This window comes from Amblyomma mixtum, chromosome 8 (genome assembly GCF_055824585.1).
Source record: "Amblyomma mixtum isolate Tamu chromosome 8, ASM5582458v1, whole genome shotgun sequence".
Classification (NCBI taxonomy): domain Eukaryota; kingdom Metazoa; phylum Arthropoda; class Arachnida; order Ixodida; family Ixodidae; genus Amblyomma; species Amblyomma mixtum.
Genome location: NC_143019.1, coordinates 75,786,344 through 75,806,037, shown reverse-complemented (window position 1 = coordinate 75,806,037; position 19,694 = coordinate 75,786,344). Strand labels below are relative to the sequence as shown.

The following is a 19,694-nucleotide window of genomic DNA, read 5'->3' as shown; positions in this document are numbered from 1 at the left end:
TTGTAGGCTTCGTTAAAAACTGCTGGCAGTACTGGCACTATTTCGCGTTTACATGCTTTGTAAAAAGCGGCGCTTAACCCATCAGGTCCAGGAGATTTTCCCAGGTTCAAATTTTCTATCGCTTGCTCGACCTCCGACGCAGTTATCGACAGCTGCAGCCTTTCTTTCTGTTCGTCATCTAATCGCGGCAAAGCGCCAAGAAACTTTTCCTTGAATGCGCTCACATCCACTTCTTGCTTTGCAAACAGCGCCTGATAATATTCAAGAAATGCCTGCTGGATATGCCCGCTTTCTCCAGATAACGCCCCGCCCCATTCAATCTGTTCAATGTGGTTTCGTTGAGCATGCGTTTTTTCCATTCCTAGCGCTCGTTTTGAAGGTGTCTCCCCATCAGCTATATCTCGCGCCCTAGCCCGCACCAGTGCACCTCGATAGCGTTCTTCGTCAAAGAGTTCAATCTTATTTTTTATTTTCCTAATGTCATCCATCCATTTGCCAGGCTCTTCGCTTTCTCTTTCGAGAAGTCTAGCTAGTAAAGATCTTAAATTGTCCTCCTCACGCTTCTCCTCTTGTCGTATGCAACTTGACCTTTCGATTGCTGCTATTTTTATTTGTTGTTTGCAAAGTTCCCACTGCTGCCATACTTTCAGTTCCCCGCTCGGCTTTAATTTACTGATTTCTTCGTTTACTTTCCTGCTAAAGATGTCGTCTGTAATGAGCTTATTATTTAATTTCCACATCTCCCAAGAAAACTGATTTCCTCGTTTCTTTGTCCCTATCCCACACTTCACTAAACAATGATCCGAAAATGATACCGGTACTACATTGTAGCTACTGCATTTTGAAATAACGTTCGGTGACACATAAATGCGATCTAGCCGTGCATGGCTTGACCGTTGAAAATGGGTGAGTCTCACACAACGCTCGCCTTCTAAACATTCGGCCACATCATCGAGGTTGCACGTGTCTAAAATTTCTGAGAGTACTTCAGTGCTTCTGTCCCTAAATGCCCTTGCACTGGTTTTGTCACAGCCCCTCAGGACGCAATTGAAGTCACCCATTACGATCAGGCATTTCTCACAACTGAAGTGCTTTTGTACGCGTTGAAAAAACGCTGTTCTCTCATCCACCGCATTTGGGGCGTACACACAAATGATGCGCCAATATGTTTTGTCATACAGGAGGTCAACCAAAACAAATCGACCCGAAGGACACGCCCTATATGCCTGAACCTCAAGTCCCGGTACATTCTTTACAAAGATGACACAACCCGCAGACGTTCCTACAGCGTGGGCGACAACTGCAAAAAACCTAGACGTGAAACGTCTCACCATGCTCCCGGTCTCCTCTTCCCCGTCAATTTTCGTTTCCTGCACTGCCAGGACGTCAATGTCGTGCTCAGTTAAAAGGCGGTACACCTGGCTCTGCTTCTTCTTACTTGCCAGTCCCCTGACATTAAGTGTACCGACTTTCATGGGGAACGCATGAGCCATTTTAATGCAGAATAAAGAGGCCGGGAACATGGTGCTTACCCTTCACGTCTAGCGCTTGGCTAGACGACATCGTTGACACCGGAGCCATCCGGTGCTGGTGCCAGGCCTGGCAGCGGGGGCGGCTTGTCAAGGGCTCTCCTCTCCGTCGACACACTTGATCGTGTCCGGATGGACGACCGCCGTCCTTGGGTCGTTTTTGCCGGCGGCTCTTCGACGCTGGGGGCTTCCGCCTTGTCGTCTTCGGTTCCGGTCTGGGCTTGTGGCCGCTTCGCTGGGGCAGGGACGCCGGTCGTGCGGGCGCCGCCCTGGTCAAGGTTCTCCTCGGTCAGAGTCGCTGGCTCGGTTTCTTTGAGCGCTGGCACGCTTACTTCACCGCTCGACGCCTCCGTCTCCTTTCTAGTAGGTTCTGCCCCCTCAGGCTTGCGTCCGGCATCGCTGCGTCCGGCATCGGCTGGCTGCGTCCGGCATCGGCTTGCGTCCGGCATCGAAGAGCCCGTCGATCCTGCTTGCGTTTCGGGTTCCTCTATGCCTTTCGCAGATTCTTCAGCCTCGACTACATCCATCAGGAGTTCCGCAGAGTCGTCTTTCGACGCCCCGCCCGTAGCCACCGCGTAAGTGCGGACACACTCATTATCCGCGTGGCCGTACCGCCGGCATTTCGTACAGCGGGGAACCTTGCATTCACGCCGCACGTGGCCTGTACCATGGCAGCGCAAGCACTGCATTGGACGCCCAGGCGCTACGACAAGAGCCAACTCTCCGGCGACACGTACGTACCTGGTGTGGCAGGTCATCCACTTTCAAGCCGGGCTTCAACTTCAGTAGGACCGTTCTTGTCGTTGAGCTCTTGTCATTGACGCCTTGTATCCGCCACCGCTCACGCGTAACGTCGGTCACTTTGCCAAACGCCGCGAATGCCGTCCGAATGTCGTCGTCGGCCACACCGTGAAGCATCCAGTGTAGCCGCAGCTTTACCTGCTGGTCTTCCGGGTCGATAATGAGGCAGCGGCGTTTCTTAACTTGCAGCTCGTTGAAGGCGAGCAACTTCTTTGCTGCCTCCGTGTTCCGCAGGGTAACCGCCCACACGTGGTTGATTTGGTACGCCCCCAACGCGACCACGTCGGGGAGCGTACCGGTCTCGGCCAGGGCATCTCGGAAATCCTCGACCCGGAACGGCCTCGCTCGCACGTCGCCGTGAAGAAAAACGGTGTTGAAAACAACACGTCCTGTTGGCAGTGTCGGCAAAATAATCTGATAATCCTTATCACCGCAGTCATCGATCCTGTTTCCGCGGCCGTCAAAGGCCGCTATCGCTGCTCCGCTGGAGCCCATGACCCTGCGATCCGTTCAGCTCGGCTGCCGGAAGCAGAATGACTCCGCCATGCCAGCTCGATGGTTTGGAATGTATCTCTCTCTCATTTGTCGGTGGACTCCTAAACCTCGCGAGAAGGGAATGGAGGAGGATGAGAGTGAGCGAAGACACCGTATTCACTAGACGCGCCTTTGTTCATTCCAAACCATCGAGCTGGCATGGCGTTGGTTTGGAATGAGCATGGCGTTGGCGCCTTTGTTCATTCCAAACCAACGCCATGCCAGCTCGATGGTTTGGAATGAACAAAGGCGCGTCTAGTGAATACGGTGTCTTCGCTCACTCTCATCCTCCTCCATTCCCTTCTCGCGAGGTTTAGGTGTCCACCGACAAATGAGAGAGAGATACATTTCCTTTCCTCAAAAACCAATTTACTGACGAGCGAGGCGTAGAACCGAATGGGCGATGGCGTTCTATGGACTCCTTGGCAGCGTTGCAAGACGCTGTCGCGTTCCACTCTTAGGGGCATCAGTGACCACACTTTAGGTCAAAAAAGTGCCCCCCTGAATTTTGTGAGACAGTTACTGAGTAATTTCATTTCCTCAAATACAATTTTCATTTTCTTCATTACGGCTCCTCTTTATTTATCTTCTTTCACTCCCACTTCCTCCCTTCCTCTACGGTGCGGTTCAGGTGTCCACCGAGATGACAGAGAATTACTGCGTCATTTCCTTTCCTCAAAAAGCGTTGCGTTCAAAGGGCAAGGCATCGCGCTGAACGGGTGGTGTTACGTGGACTCCCTGGCAGCGCTACAACGCGCTGTAGCGTTCCACTCCTAAAGGTGAAGCTTAAGCGTCATTAATTAGCAGTTAATTAGTATTCAGGCATTAATCAGTAATTAACCATAGATTAGTGATTTGTCATCGCTTAGTAATTAGTACTCAATTATATGTGACGCCACCGGTGCCACAGAAACAGCGAAGGTGGTGCGGAAAACGCTTCCGCCTCTACCCACTTTAGACAGTCAAAGTGCCCTCTGAATTTTTTTTTCTGTGTGTAGGCGAAATGAGAAGAATTCGAATACACAATCTGCAGCTCTGCAGCACGACCTGGCTGGATGGTTTTTCGGTGTTATTACCAACTGAGCCGGAATCTGCCGCTTGCCTGAGTATGCGAAACGCAAGCAGTGATATCCATACGTCGGCTCCTGCATGATGCAGCTGATTGTGCATATCGCTGCTTCCACCGTTTCGTTAAAGGCGTTCTGCTTTTGCCATAATCGTACGTTCATTATTAGGCCCCAGCCTTAAAAATAAGGTGTTTCGTGTCTGCTTACGCAGAAAATTGGGAATGGAATTGAAACCTAATATCGCTGAATTAAATGTTGCATTATTAGTTGTTACCTGCAAGTACGAACGGATGAAAAAGACAGAATGGAACTGGGAGTACTACAGCTGTCTTAGTTCAATGGCACGTAAAGAACTAATTCAAGTATAGTAAACTAAGTGAACCGCACCCAAAGTATATATACTTTGTAGACGCGGCTCGCTGACTCGTAACTCTGAAAAGGTTTACATTAAGCAGAACACAAGTCGGTAAATTCATTTTTGGCTTGGCCGTTGTAAGCTGCTAGTGTTGAGTCGTTCAAACGACGTGCTTTCTTGTAAGTTGTGATCGAAAGGGCAAATATGACCGAATAATAGCTAACCATCTCTACTAGGTGGCGATAATCTAAGCTGCTTTTACTCCATGATCGAGCTTATACATACGATACTCAGAGCAACGCTTTTAGCTTATGATGATTCTAAGGAAAATACAAATATTCTTATTACAAATAAGAGCAGTTTCTAACAGTTCAACAGTTATTCCCCCAATCTTGTGTTTTTACTTCCATGATAAATATAAATCGACTGTCGGTGTCGTTCCACTTGATAAGGCATGATTAACTTTGAGGCTATAACGAGGTTTTCACAACAACGTTGTCTATGTTAGAACTCGTTAAGAGTATGGGAATCGAAATATATTTCGGTGAAAACTATCCCCAATTTTTTAACTGCACTTTAGTATTTAATTGTTTTTATAACACAAGCTGAAATGGCATTTAAAGGACGCACAAATGAATGCGCTTTGACAATGGAACTTGGCTGCGAATTTTGCGTATCTTGGCAGTGCTGGTTTTTATTCGCGCGTTCTCTTGAGTTCTTTCATCCGAGACTACGTCTATTTCGTTTGAGCATTCGTATTTTCCACACATCGAGCGAAGTCAGGAAGGAAGTAAAGAAGGCAAAAAAAGTGCCTTCTGATTCTTCTCTGTGCTTTTGTCGCGTTTATGGTTCCACCAAACCTCGCCACGTGTCGTCAACACCTTGCGTAACCCCTCTCCACTGTTCTTCGGCGCTTGTGCTCTTTTTTCCCAAAAATACTTCTCAAATTGTCTACAGTGCCCATATTCCTGAACAATTTTCTCTTAGACTTTTTTTTTCGCTTCTCTGGTTTATTGAGGGGCTCAGCAAGTGCCTGCCATTTCCGTTTTCGCCCGCTATGCTGGCACGCCGCTTGCACTTTATGGGCACTTTCCTATTGTGCAGTCTCGTCGAGATTTTTTAGGGTAAAAAGAGAAGACACGTCCGAAGTTTTTACTGTACTGAAAGACAGGAATGTGCTCTTTCGCAAACGCTGCTCTCGCCTTCGGGAAGCTAGAACTACCGTAACGTTTTAGTCTGTTAAAAGGGGCAGCGGGTGCATTAACCACTGAAAGAAGCAGGTTCTCGCTGTTGCAGCTTGAAGTTCTTTTAGTCGGCTTGGCTTGGATAAACGCACACAAAAGATGTGAAGTCTGCAATTCACACCCGCTCAGTACGCTTTGCTATAAAGTGGCTGGCACTCTGGGGCTCCTCACTCAGCCCCTTACGCAAACAGCTCAGGCAGTCAGCCCACTATTGCATATGGATGGTTTTACTTTGGTACTCTGTTCGACCATTGTTTGCCATTACGTTAGCAATATCGCACTGATTACCTGCGCTGATCGGGCAGTCTGCACGTGGTAGAGGGACTTTCCCTAAAAACGTAGCCAAATAGCTGTGGCAAGTTTGTCGACTTTTCTTTTTGGTGCGTCGCGGAGATGGTATTTCGCTTTCCCCTGCATAAAAACTACTGAAAAGCATCACCGCACAGGAGTTTCACAGCAAGGTTTCCTCTTTTAGGAGGCCACTGTGATCTCAGCATTTCAAACGCTGAGAGAGAACAGAAATAATAAAAGGCAGATCTGTTGCATCCGTGTCTCATATCCAGTTTAAAGAATTCAATGTCAGCCAAGAAAGTCCACGCTTCGCTTGCAAACTGGCCGGGCTAGAAGGGAGCTGACTGAGTTCTCGATATCTCTTTCATGAGGAGTAAATTTTGCGACTGTCCAATAGTGCTCAACGCAGGTACTACTCTCGCGTGCGTTGTTTAGACGCTACAGCTGAGAGAAAGCTGCGACGAATGAGCAACATGCCGCAACAAGATCTTAATACTGTTCGCAAAGCGCTCTGGTTCCTCCTTTCTTGTAAATAACCTTGACCGATACCTTTGTAAGGAGCTGTCGCCGTCGCCGTAGAAGCTGCCGTTCGTTTGCTTTCAGGCTATTTTCAGCGCCAGTTTCGTTACAATCACAGACTTCGCCGCTTCTGTCAATCTTCATGTACCGAGTTCGGTCAGCCGCAAACGACGCCCAGGAACGTTTGCACAGCCGAGCGTAAGGGAACGATTTGACTCGGCCGTCTACAAGTGAATGAAGAGAGTTCCGCTTTTCTTATGCGTACAACAACCGACGAAAAAGATGGAGGGCGCAGAGCGCAGGTTTTGCCGGCCTGAAAGCGTGCGATGGAATCCTGTGTTAGCGGGAGCGTTTAAACCTTGCTTGTGGGATGCCACTCAGGCTAAGAAAATTCTTTGCGCGAGCTGATGTAAAAAATTGGTGTTGAACATTCTGGGCACAAGAAAGCATTAACCGAAAAACAATCTGATGAAAACCGCATCGACAAAGACGGAGAGCTTTCACATCCCTTACGAAAATGGCAGATATGGGCCAGATATATTTTATATATGGCTGTATATACTCATATATGGGATCATATACAGTTAAATAGGTCCATATATGGTCGTATATACGGCCAGATATGACCATGGGAAACCTGATATGCCGCAATATACTGCTATATATGGGCGTATAAGACCACAAATACGGGCAGATACGGCCATAAGGTACCTTATATAGTGCCTTATACTGCTATATATAGTCGTATTTGAGTCCTTATATAGATGCTCTTTCTTTATATGGGGACCTTGAAATCCTTATATGGAAACAATCTCGCAGATATGGAACATATCCTACCTCATATGTGGGGTGCTTGTGCCATATACTTCCGAACTTAAATAATTAACTTTGTGTCAAACATGATAATATTGGTTAATTAAGATGGTGAAACACACCGCACAACAAGGTACTAAGCTTTGTATGATTGAGGCTTCAATCAAGTTAGACTGCTATTACATAGCGGTGTTTAACTAAGGTGAATTAAAGTACAGTGCTATAAATCACCTTCAACTTTGCTATGATTTAAATGTACTAATACATGCATATACGCGCTTTCTATCAAAGGTGGACTTCGAACCTTCCTGACGAACTGAACCTTCCTGACTGGGTCTAAATAAGTGGATTACAAGTCCAGCGAGTTGGTTGCGATCGAAATCATAGTTTTTAGAATTATTGATAGATTATAGAGTCCCGAACATACAACAAGTGCTTGGGGATCGAACTCAGCCCCTTCGCAAACGTGATGAATACTCAAACCATCAAGCCGGTGGCGCGGTGTACGTTCCTTCTCTGGGCGCTGTTCCCCAAAACTATGTCGTTCTGAAGGACTAGGAAACCTGCATTGTTTGCGGTAATGCCAGACAACAAACGTTTGCAAAACCGCTGCAGCATACAGCCATTTCTTGTCCAGGAGCGTAAATAACACATCGCTCCTTGCTGCACAGTGATGAAGATTAAAACGCTCTAGTATAATTGTGAGAGAAAAAATACAAAATGTTTGGAAATTCATTTATCTAGAGTTGCCAGAAAAACGTTTACAATGCAGACGAGAAAAACTCCACAGCTACACGCAAATCTTTTACCCATCGCCTTTTCCGCGCCGCCGAGTCTCCGTGGTGTACTGACCAAGCTCGCCATTCTACTCCGACTGTTGTGCCAAGCTGAACAGTTTGTAAAAAATCTTCTGCAAATATGCAGATGCAACGCACTATGCGCGTTGGTCTGTTTCTTTTCGCCTCAACTTTTTCTTCTCTTCATAATCCAACCTCCCCTGCCGGCCGATATTCAGATGCCAGTTCTGAGACCGGCCGCCACGGGGAAGCAAGACATCCTTTATTTGCGTATTAAATGAGTCGCCGCTGTGTCCACGGTCAGCCACACGGCAAAATGTTCCTTACCCTACTGAGCGAGAGATGGCGTTGCTGAGGCGGTGAGAAAGTGGACCCTCGAGACCCCCCCAGAACAGCAGAAAAGCGACACATTGCCGCCTTCGGCGGTGCTCAGCAGATAGCTGGAGGGTGGATAGTCCAGGTCCGCGTCACTTTCCCCCTTTCTTTCGCTCCGAAAGGCACGCCGAGGGAACCAGAGCTTTGCAGAGGGGCGTTGCAAGCGCGAGTGAAAAGCACCATAGCACCGTCTCCCGCGAGTCGCGACTCCCCACAATTGACCGGACAGACCTGTCACCCATACCATTGAGAAGTTTCGCCTAACGCCCTTCCTCTTGAAAAAAACCAGTTCCGCACATGTTTTGCACGTGTTGGACTGCCTGGAAATCTGTTTGCGCTGACGCTTGCTTTTTCCTTCGTGCTAGAACGCTGACGAGATTAAGAGGATTAGGAAAATGTACAAGGGCGATAGAAAATAATGTGAACAGCATGTTGCCTACGCACTGCGAAATTGGAATTCATGTCTGTAGCGTACTTGTGTTCGAATTAGGCGCTGCGCTGTTCGCATTTCTTTCTATCGCGACAGTACCCTCTCAGGTGCAGGTTCCAAGAAAGAGTGGTCAGCGATTTTTTTTTTTCTGCACCGAACCGGAAAAAAAAAGAGAACTGACAGTGCATCAGGTCCACTTCGTGGAGCAGATATTTGACGAAACCGCCGTCACCGTTGCGCCGACATGTATGTCGCAAGTAAATGGCAAGTTCATTTCAGACGTGGAATTAGAGCTTAATACCTTTTTTTTTTATGCACGGTCATTTTCCCAAAATACTTAATTTTGTTGAATAGCTCAGCACTTCGATGTACGCAACTTTTTTGGCCAAATAGTTGGAATTTCTTTACGTTTTTCGCCGAATAAGAACGAGTATGTGTTTATTTGGACGTAAAATAAAGATAGGCGAGGCTGAAAACAAAAATACGCGCGAAATGTGCTTACCAGCTGCTCGCTTACGGCTAAGAGAAAAAATGCTATAGTTTGGTCCGTCACTATTCAGTGGTTGGTACATTTAATTTAATGCCGATTGCAGCGCACGTGCATTCCCAAAACAATTTATTTGCAGAGCCATCTCTTATATTCAAATGCTCACTCATGTGCAAGCTAATATCTTTACTACTTTTACTTTTAGACATTTTTTACATCTAGCAAAATAACTTGGAAATTGAGCCGGGCGTCACACAAAGGAACAATGAGGCGATCACTGACCTTGCCTCACACGCGTCTGCCTAACGCAGCTGTTGATGTCAGCCTCCAAAATATTTGTTTGCGTTACCTGACCGGCGGAGGGCTTTACAGGGAAAAAAAAAAAATAGTTTCGTTAGCGTGAGCTCTACGACTAAACACTGCATGCTTAGTGAATTACAATGAAAATTCGTCAGAAATAATATACACGCGCGACATACCAAACCAATTTAGCAAGAGAAAACCGCCTACTTCAGCTTGCGCACAGAAGTTATCCAGGCTTGCCCTCTCTCGTTCTCAGTCATTTCACAGACAACAATTCCCTGGAAAACCATTTTTGAATGGGAAAAAGTGTATGAACGCATTTTTTTTTATAGACTGGAAGATTTCACTATACCAACCTCCCGTCGACATGCTTGCATGGTTTTGTTTTTTTTTGTCTTGCTATTAATGTTTTTATTATCGCTCGATGCGAGCGATGGAAAAGTTCTGCAAGATTTTGCTACACATCGAAAAGATTCCCCGTTACCTCCAAAATTTCCTCAGCAGTAGATTACAAATTTCGAATACTGATTTTTTTTTTTCAGGAATGTGGGACATATGTCCAGGAAGTCTATAAAGTTACACTGGCTGCTCTTGGCCTTTGATGTTGTGAGAACTATTGTGGCAGCAAACGACTCAACAATACGTTTCTCCACTCTCTCAACGTCGCGGCATTCCAGTCATGACTCACAACGAGCGGCAACCCCTCTTTTGTGCACCCACGAGCAGGACGGCACGTGCTCACAATGAAAGAAAGAGTGTCAGCAGCGCGAGCAGCACGGGTACCAGTCGAGGCGTTGCTGACTCCATGCGCTCCGCCGGCGACGTGCCCGCACAGAATTTCGGAAATGACCAGTGAAGCTGGCTGACTGGCTCCAGCATTGTAGTGAATTAAAACGAGGACGCAGCTATTATATCGCAGTTTTTCATGCCTCACTCATTGACGTCCCACTCATAGTGAAGTTATTGAAGTTTAAACAGCAAGACAAAAAATCGATAATAAATTATTTAGCAGTTCTAGGAACACCACGTGGTACTCCATGTATAATAATGCCTCACGCATCATTACAAAGAAGAAAACACGCACCCAAAAGTTAGGTGTCCATACTCCTTTAAGAGCCCTTACAGTTTGAAGAACAGGTGTCTAATTGACTCACATAATGAAATCAGCCGCATGCCTTACATCCGCATACATAACATGGTCGGCTGGAATTGCGAAAAACGCATCGTTACTACACAAAGACAATGGTAGTGCTATATACTGCATGTCTCAGGATGAACACTGGTTTGCTTTATGTACATGTATTCCGCTCAGAGAAGCATAGGTGTAAGTAAATAAAAAGACTAAGCATTTCTTGCTGAGTATGTTACAGGACTTTTGTGTTAGGTATTTCCTCAGGGCATTCATTTAATTAGGGACAGCAAAGGAATTTTGACGTGATGTATCGCATTGTGATGATAAACTTCAGGAAGGGTTTAGCGATGTGAAATGCAATAAATTACTTTACAAAATGTAATGCCCTTTCTAGTTTTCTTTCTATTGATCAAGAAAAGGGTTTTAGATGGCGGGAATTCACCAATATCAATATAAAAATTTTAAACCGCTCTATGCAACGTGATACAAATCCATACAGAAAAACTTGTAAGCGAAACATCGTGAAAAACTACATAAGCACGCTCAGAAAAACGACATCGTACCCACAACGCGCACGCATGCATGTAAAAAATACCGCCCTAACCCGCTGAACCACACAGATGTATAAAAAACCGTAGTCTGAAACTACAGATGCCCGCTACAAGAACGCCCCCCAAAACCACTGCCTATTACTCAGCGCATTACTTCTCTTTACACAAAGAAACAAAGCAACTCCTAGGACTCCTACCAGTGATGGCACATTGAAAACACCCTAGACTATGTAAATCCGCTCCCAGTTTGCACTCATGAATTTAGTTCCAAAATACACTCTGTTCCAGTGGACCCTCACGTGCATGCGCAAGCATGCATGATCTCCATGGAAAGATATGTAATTTTATCTTCGATATATAAACACAGCAGTAGGTCGAGCCACCCATAATTAGCGAAGTTTGTTTTCGCTTTCGGAGGGAATATCTTGGAGCTCTCCTAGCTGACTGCAAACTGAGCGAGAGAGCGACGTCCACCTTCCCCCCCTCCCCCTTCCCTGTTACCCAGATGATGTCACTCGTGCTCGCCAAACTGCAGCGCATGGAGCCTATACTTAACTTGAACACCACAGCCATCGTTCGGCTATTAAAACCCCATTCGAAACACCATGTGAGAAAAAAAATGCTATGTAAATTATTTACTGGTCAGATGTTAACAGCCCATTTTGTTCCGTCTACAGCAAGGCAAGCGAACAGCCCATGTGAACAAAACAAAATATTTTGCCTGTATACTTTCAGCTGTTGTGCAGAACTAGGCTGATTCCTGTGTCTGGGTGAAGGATCTACCTAAGTACATATTTTTTAACTGGCTCCAAGTGAATACTTCTCTGCAATGTAGAAAAAGAAGGCGATATGCGTGTTCGCGTTTCATTCCGGCTGGATTGTATAGCCGATCCTAGTTATAATGAACCTGACGCTCCCGCTCATTCTGTTTGCTTCTTAGTATGATGACTCCCCATATTTCCGCAAAAAAATACTAAATCATAGAAAGATAGCTTTTGTCTCTTGAATTGAAGTCCATTGTGCACGCAACCAGACCATATCACGGCGCTTCCCGAGCTCTCCAGCGCCGTCATGAGCTGCTTCGATGAGACCCTTGCTTTCGACGAATAAGCGCTAGTCCGCATTGTTCGCGTATGTGGTCTCGGCTTTTGTGGAGAGCGAGTACACAAGTTTTGGCGAATGCAAATGGTCATAAGTGAAGTTTTGGAAACTGCAATCCTTAGCGGAGGATTGCTGATATCGTAGGACAAATAGAACGAGCGGGAAGCGCCGGTGTCACCCGGCATGCCGAGCATTGCTTTAGGGAGCTGTCAACAGTCGACCACTGGCGCCGCTCGTGGATAACAAATCAGATCATTTTCATTGATGCGATCAATCGTCGAACACGCTTCTGGATAAAGCAGTTCAGCACCGAGTATTTGTGGTATGGAAGAAAGCGGATCTACTACGACCGGGAAGCGCCAGTTCTCCGGCTATCAAGTATTTCGTCGCAATCATCCGGTCTTCTTGCAGTGATCATGCTGCGTAAACAAGCATAGTTACAATCCGCGCATCAGAAAGAGAATATTCAACATAGCTTGCATTTTATGCCATATACAAACGATAACAGGTATGCAGACAACGGTGGTACTGCAGTGCAGTCGACATTTGTGTATTCCCGTTGAAATTTCACGCGCACGCTGTAAATGCTGAATGACGAGTCATTAACTTGAAGCACTAAATTAGCGACAACGCAAGCAGTGTGCTAAACAAAGAGGAGAAGAAACAAGTCAGCAGCAGATGTCGAAATCAAGAGGGCCGAAGCAGTTGCGGGACGCGGCTCTGAGGCAAGATAACGGCCACCGCCAATGACAGGGGCGGTCTCTGTTCTTATTTCGTAAGCATTTGAAACCGTCGAATGTCGGCCGGACGCCGAAGAGCCTCTGAGTGCTCAACTTTCCGCTAAGATATCTTTTTCTCATTTTCCGCAAAGTTCTGTCGACTCGAGTGGCGATCGGTTCGACGGGATTTCAAGCAGCCGTGTAGCACGCATTGGGCATGGCAAGGAAAATACTAGCGATAACGTCAAGGGGAGCGATTAGAGTATTACTGAACAAACTGGTGTCATCCATATCTTAGCACTAATAAAATGCGGAAAAATGAGCTTAGGGTGGCCAAGTAACGAGCCGATCAAAGGTCGGCGTTTGGAGTGGCAGAGTGGACTCCAAGGGCAGCGAGTCACAGTCAAAGCTTATGGAATGTCTGATGAGCAGATGTGACAAAAAACAAGGGTAGCCTGACCCTGCCCGACTGAATTCAACAGCAGCTAATCGGTGGTCGATGGGAGGGTTCTTTGTCTTGTAAAATTGATCACGGATGATGACGATCCCCGTCTTCAACTTTGGAGTGAAAAGCGACCCTCAGATCAGGCAATTCGGTTCTTATAGCCGTTGCAGCCTTCTGCTTCTCCTTAAAGAACTACAACACGTTGTTGTGTGCTGCAATGGAGTACAGCGCACACAAATCCCCCCCCCCTCAAAAAAAAAATTCCGACCCAATCCGTGCAATTATGCATGCAAAACAGTACATACCAGCGATCTAATTTTTCCAATGAAGTATGCTAACTACTGTTCCCTGGTAGAAGGCATTTGTTGCTGATTTTTGTGTGTTCATGACGACGAGCACTAGATGAAGCTGAAAAGTGTTTTGTTTCATTCTAGGCAAGAGAAATCGAAGAAACATCACGAGATGCACCTGGTCATCACACCAGGGAAAAGTTTGGCGCCATTGGTCACTCTAGTCAGGTCGTAATCACGTCGATTTAACCGGACATTGAAGATACCTCAGAACGCCGTCGTTTTTTGAAAAATTCAGGCAAAGATAACGCCCTAACACAATGACTGCCTGTGTTTTCACAAAAGCAAGCACTTAAGCGTCAACAAGTATTAGAATTTTAAGAGGTTTGTTAGGAAATTAACGGTGATAATTCCACCACACTATACGGCCGGTTGGCCGAATGACTTGCATACAGAAACCGCTGTGGTGTACCGCTAATCATTTCTTAATATAAATTGTGAAACCGCACCTTCACAACATCATTTATGTGTGCAAAAAACTCATGAAACCTATTTGTTCAAAACGGAAATTGCCGTTTGACTAACTACATATTTGATAGAGAAGGCGCGCCGTTACCTTTGATAACCAGCTGAAACGTTCCCGTAATCCACCATGTCCTAAAGCAACAAACATGTAAAATGACGTTATTATGTGCCACAACGGGCAGCTAGTATAGGCATTCAAGAAGAGAAGACCGCTCACGCATGTGGTGCCGAATCTGCGGAACAAGCAGATGCTAAATCTGCGAGCGAATGCAAACGTCAAGCTGCGCATCGTATCAATCTCTAGGAAAGGCGATTGGGACCTTTGTGATGTATCTGACGTGATGTATGGTCGAATTCATTGCGCAGTGTCCAACACAAGGAGCAGAGAGCTAGCGATTTTCGAAATTCGCTTTAACAATCACTTCGAATATAACAGGTCTCAATCAAGCCTCTCTTTGGCTTATGTAGATAGGACGAAATATTTATTCGGTTCAGTTTACATAATACGTCCTACAGAGTGATCCGAAAACACGACGCAGCAGGGGTATCGTTAGTTATATTTATTTTGATAAAGATACACGCGATATAAAGCCCCATCTCGATGGACACTTCCAAGGCATACACGCGAAGCGCCTGCGCGCCCAGCACGCGCCGCGACGGGCGTCGAAAAGTGGCATGAACCTCCATGCTCCTGGTGCTGGCTCGCTCTCCCTCGGGAGCTGACTGAAAAAAATGTCAAGCCGTGAAGAGAGATAGTTGGGCAGCTGCAAGGATTCCAAGAAAATTTAGGGGAGGAGAGCTTCAAGCCATGAAGAAAAAGAGTCGCCGACAGCCCCCGCGGTCCTCCCATTGTTGTAAACCGGACCCCGCTTCTGACGCGCGCGCGAACGCCCGTGCGCAGGTGCCGATATCTGACATGCACAGATATGCACACATATCTGCTAAGGAAGGCATTGGTGGCGCCACCCTTGACTGTCGTCTGTTGCACAGAGCTAGAAGCCGGACTCTGCAGTGTGCTACGCACTTTCGTGCCGGGCGAGCTTTCCCTTTGAAATAATGGTACAGCGCCACACTTGTGCGTTTTGAGGAAGAAGACGACGTCGTTAAAATGACCTGCGCCAAGCATGCATGGGATGATGAGCCATCGGAAGGATCCAGGGTGCAAGTTAGCGGGAAATACCAAGGTTTCTGTGAACCTGCAATCATCAATATTTCAGGTAAGCGTGAACAACCATTTACTGTTTTTCCCGTATTGCTTTGTTGGTTACCTTTCTCAATGCTGTCGGCAGTTTTCGATGATAGGGCTATAAATTAATCTAAATGGTATCATAATGCATGATTTATTTGTATGTGCAGTCGGAGAGTAATATCTCATTTTTCAGTAGCGAAATTTTTACCGCCACCGAGTTGCGTTCCTGCCAGCGGTAGTTCGAGTGCATGATATGAATTGTGTAACGCAAAAAACATAGACTAACCTCGCTAAGCACATTGCGGGGCTAGTTAGGGATGTATTTTCTAAGTAACGAGACGTAGACAACAACCTGTCATGGATTCTGTCATATGCACGTAATAGGAACTGAACCCTTTTCATTGTCGTAAGTAATAGTGCTAATTCTATTTTAACACGGGATCAGCATAGTTGCGTTCTGCGTATCCAATTAGGTTACAATGGCCCCATTACATTTGCCACAAGGCTTGCGCTCTACAGCTAAGCAGGAGCAGTGGAATGAAGAGCTGGTACGCGTTTTATTTCGGGTGGTTAGTGCGAGCGAACGTGTTTCAGAAACAATTGGCGTATACCTGTTTCCGTTCGCGGTTGTGCCAGGAAACTTTAATGGTAAAGCCCGAAAAAAAAAGCTTTTAAAGGGGCATCGCGATGATTTGCTCTGTACCAGTTAATATTATTAAATAGATTTATCATGCGTTCCAGAGACCAGAGCAAAAAGAATTATTGAAATCGGAGCATGCAAGCGAAAGTTATTCCACTCTGAAAATTCGAAATGAAAATCTCAGACGAAAACGCATTTCACTCTCCCATTTCACTCACCCAGTACCGAGATTGGGCGCTACAAATCAGAACCGCGCCTACCGCCCACGCAGCGGAAGCGTGCATGCAGTTGTTGCTTTGTCGGGGCTGTAGACAGCGGCGCATTTTGACGGCGTCTTCCCCCCGTGTACGCGACGCCGTAGTAAGGGCAGGGGTGACTAACGACAAAGGAAGCTCCCCGAAGTTTCTTTTTTAGTCGGACTGTAAGGCTGTCAGCAGTAGCCCCCCTCCCCCCCAAACTCGACTCCCGTCTCCTGTCCGGCCTTTCTCTTCACATTTTGGGCAAGGTGTATCAACTGGCTTTTTTTTCGCTGCCGTCTTGGTATGGTCACGGCCGGTCTCGACGCGCGCGCTTTCTGGTCTGAGCCAACGTTTTTTGAACAGCGCTGGCCGCCATGAAGGTTTGAAGCGGAATGGAAAGTGTCGCCCCTAGCTGTATTCTTGTTAGTTTTCGTTCGCTTTCCCTGCTTCTTTCCAGTTTTTGTGGCATGCGAAAAAGCTTTCAGTACTCAGAGACATAATATTTTGGATCCATTTCACAATTATGAAGGAACAATATGCAAACTGGACGCCCAATCAATGAGAAAGGCAGCGCTCTATCTAGATGCCACCTCATTTCCGCTGCCGCAAATGGCCGCCGCGTTGCGACACCATCGGCTCGAAACAAGCATTTCTAGCGAAGATTAAAATATCAAATATTATGATTTCGGTGATCTCATTGCGCGCTCAGGACTCACAATGTCCCTTACTCTGCATACAAAGATTAAAGAACCCATGCTTTATGTACGTCGCAGGGCACCTTTAATATCCCACAATGGATTTTACCGTAGGGTGTCTCGGATTCAGTGCATAATTCTTCAACTTATGCTACGGTGGCCATGTGCACAAGTTCTGCGCAGATTTATATCATGATCGCTCTAAATTATCTCCCACGCAGCCTACACAACGGCCCTGCCGACCAAGAAGGGGCGGGAGCTCTCCGGAAAGCTGCTGTTGCTGGCCGTGGGCACTAAACTCAGCGAAATAAGGAGCGAGAAAGAGAAGCATCGACGATAAGAAGCATACAGAACTATAGAACCACAAGAGCATTAAATGTACCCCAATAAAATTTCCTGCGCAATTTCTGTGTGGTAATTGTGTTACTTGTGTTACCTATGCTATATGATTATCAGGAGCTTTAGAGCAGCATAAAACCGAGTGGTTTTTCAATTTAAAGCAGCACTTAGAGATGTATTGGATGACATTTTTTAACGTTTACAGATTTTTATTTTACAAAGTGCGAGAGATATGTCGGTTTGGTCAGTGAAGGTGGACCGTACAGCAAGACGGGCATTATGTACGTAATAGAGCTCAATAATCTGAAAAATGATTAATTATATTTAACTAATCAGCTTTCATAATTTTGATTTTGGGGCGTAAGTCTGTATCGCGAAAATGAAGGCCGTCAGTAAAAAAAAATAACCTTAGCTTTTAAATTTTCGTAATCGTTAATGTGGTTCGAAATACTGAACATGCACACTTGAAAGCTCAGTGAATTGCCTTGTCCGCTTCGGATATTAGACAGTTTTAGCTGTGCGTCCGCAAGGGCTTAGCGTACGCAAGCAGCTTGCGGGGACCGTAGTGCGCATGCGCAGAACGCAAGCGCGTGCCCTGCGTCTTGCGTACGTACGCAAGCCAGCGGACTTTGCGTTGCTCAGCTTGCGTGGCTAGAGCGTGGCTTGCATGGTTAACGTTGGCAACATGGCGGCGCCCTGCACGCCCGCTTCGGACCAAATACTGCATCGCCGCTGCATTTTTCGACGCGATAGCTCGCCCTAAACGGTTGTATTCACTTTTATTTTGTGCATTCTCACCCCTCCGTAACGATATATGTGACAAATAGTCATCGTTTTTTAGATACACCCAAGAATTTCTTGATGTTAAGCCTAACTATCTACGGCGTACACTGTCGTCATAGCAACGACCTCCGATAAAGTACTTCTCCAACTTTGCGCTAGAATTTATATTTCATTTGATTCAATTGATTTACATTAAAACAGAAACAAAGCCTTCGAATGCAACCACCACTGCCATTAATAAAAGAGGAAAAAGTTTCCTCAGCACACAGTTCAGGAGCTTTGACTTGCTGTCGCTAGATGGCGCCACTGTATCCTGCGCTTCCCGGGTGCTACGCTAGCCACTCCCAACTAAAACTGTCGTTGCCGGGCGGGTGGCAGCGTGCGTAAGGTGCGCCCGTAGCGTACGCACAGCTTTTGCGGACGCACAGCTAAAACTGTCTATTCATAAACGCGTCGCTGCGCGTCGTATCGTCGCAGAATTCAAAGAAACTTTTTCTACATCACAAAATACAGAAACGGTGTCTGTGTTTGATGCATAAAAAAAGTGACCGACAGTTTTATGCATTTTCAATGCGGGTAAGCCAACTCAGCGAGCTTTGAAAAGCGCAAAATCTGGCGCTCGATATTTCAAACCCCTATACCAATTTAAAAAAAAAGTTAGAAACTGGGCTCACCTTTTACGATGACGGCCTTTAATTTCGCAACATAATATTGCCCCTTAGAATCAAAATGAAATGTTCATTAGTTAATGTTAGTTAATTAATCGTCTATTAAATCAGGTTTATCGCTTACATAATGTTAACCATCCTGTATAACCCCCCTACACAGCACCAACGTATCTCTCAAAGTTTTAAAATAAAAATCTGCGTCAAAAATTTAAGCTGCATTACACATCTGAAGTAGTAGCGGTAAGGACGTACTGCACAGTCGCTTACGTCTGCATGTGGCGATAACGGCATATGTATGACAGCATTCTGCAATGGTTGTAACTAATTTCATTACATCTTTTGTTTGGCCGCCCTCCATCACTGTTTGGAGACGCCACGCCCCAGGCTCACTCTTTATTGGCTAATGTGATAGAAGGCCGCGTCGCTGTTGCAGGCAGTCACTGAGAGCGAGCAGTACAGAACTCGAATGAGAATAGTTTTACTGGCTGTGATGCTGGTGTTGTTTTAAAGTAGCAGCCTGCAACATTAGAGAAGGGGAGCCTAGGTGCTTGCAGAGATGCAGATGAAGCGCGCCGCAAATCGTTGGATTTCTTCAATTTTTTTTTTGTACCGTCTCCTTCGGTAGATCTCGCCGTTTGAGGGCACATATACATAGGCTGCCATTTATTATATATTGACATATGAAAGCTTATAAGGTTTTAATAAGGGGGTAATCACTCATTTTCATTCCCCAAGCAGTCACACGGCTACAAAGGGACCCGACACAGCTTCCACAAAAACTTTTGCTCTTTCGTAAAAAGATTCGTCCTGGTCTGGGGACATGGTGTATGACT

The 19,694-nt window shown here is 46.1% G+C and overlaps 1 protein-coding gene across 1 annotated transcript; it reads right to left on the bottom strand.

The window, feature by feature from the left end:
- Positions 1–449: 449 nt before the first annotated feature.
- LOC149333053 (uncharacterized) lies at positions 450–2,867 on the bottom strand. Its single transcript, XM_089558550.1, has 2 exons — positions 1,533–2,867; positions 450–1,449 (listed from the first exon to the last, which is right to left on the bottom strand). The coding sequence occupies exon 1, from the start codon at positions 2,285–2,287 to the stop codon at positions 1,553–1,555; it is 735 nt and encodes a 244-aa protein (XP_089414676.1). The 5' UTR covers positions 2,288–2,867; the 3' UTR covers positions 450–1,449; positions 1,533–1,552.
- Positions 2,868–19,694: the final 16,827 nt, after the last annotated feature.

Excerpts from the sequence above, each read along its gene's own strand:
- LOC149333053 (XM_089558550.1), bottom strand. The coding sequence starts at position 2,287 with ATGACCTGCCACACCAGGTACGTACGTGTCGCCGGAGAGTTGGCTCTT.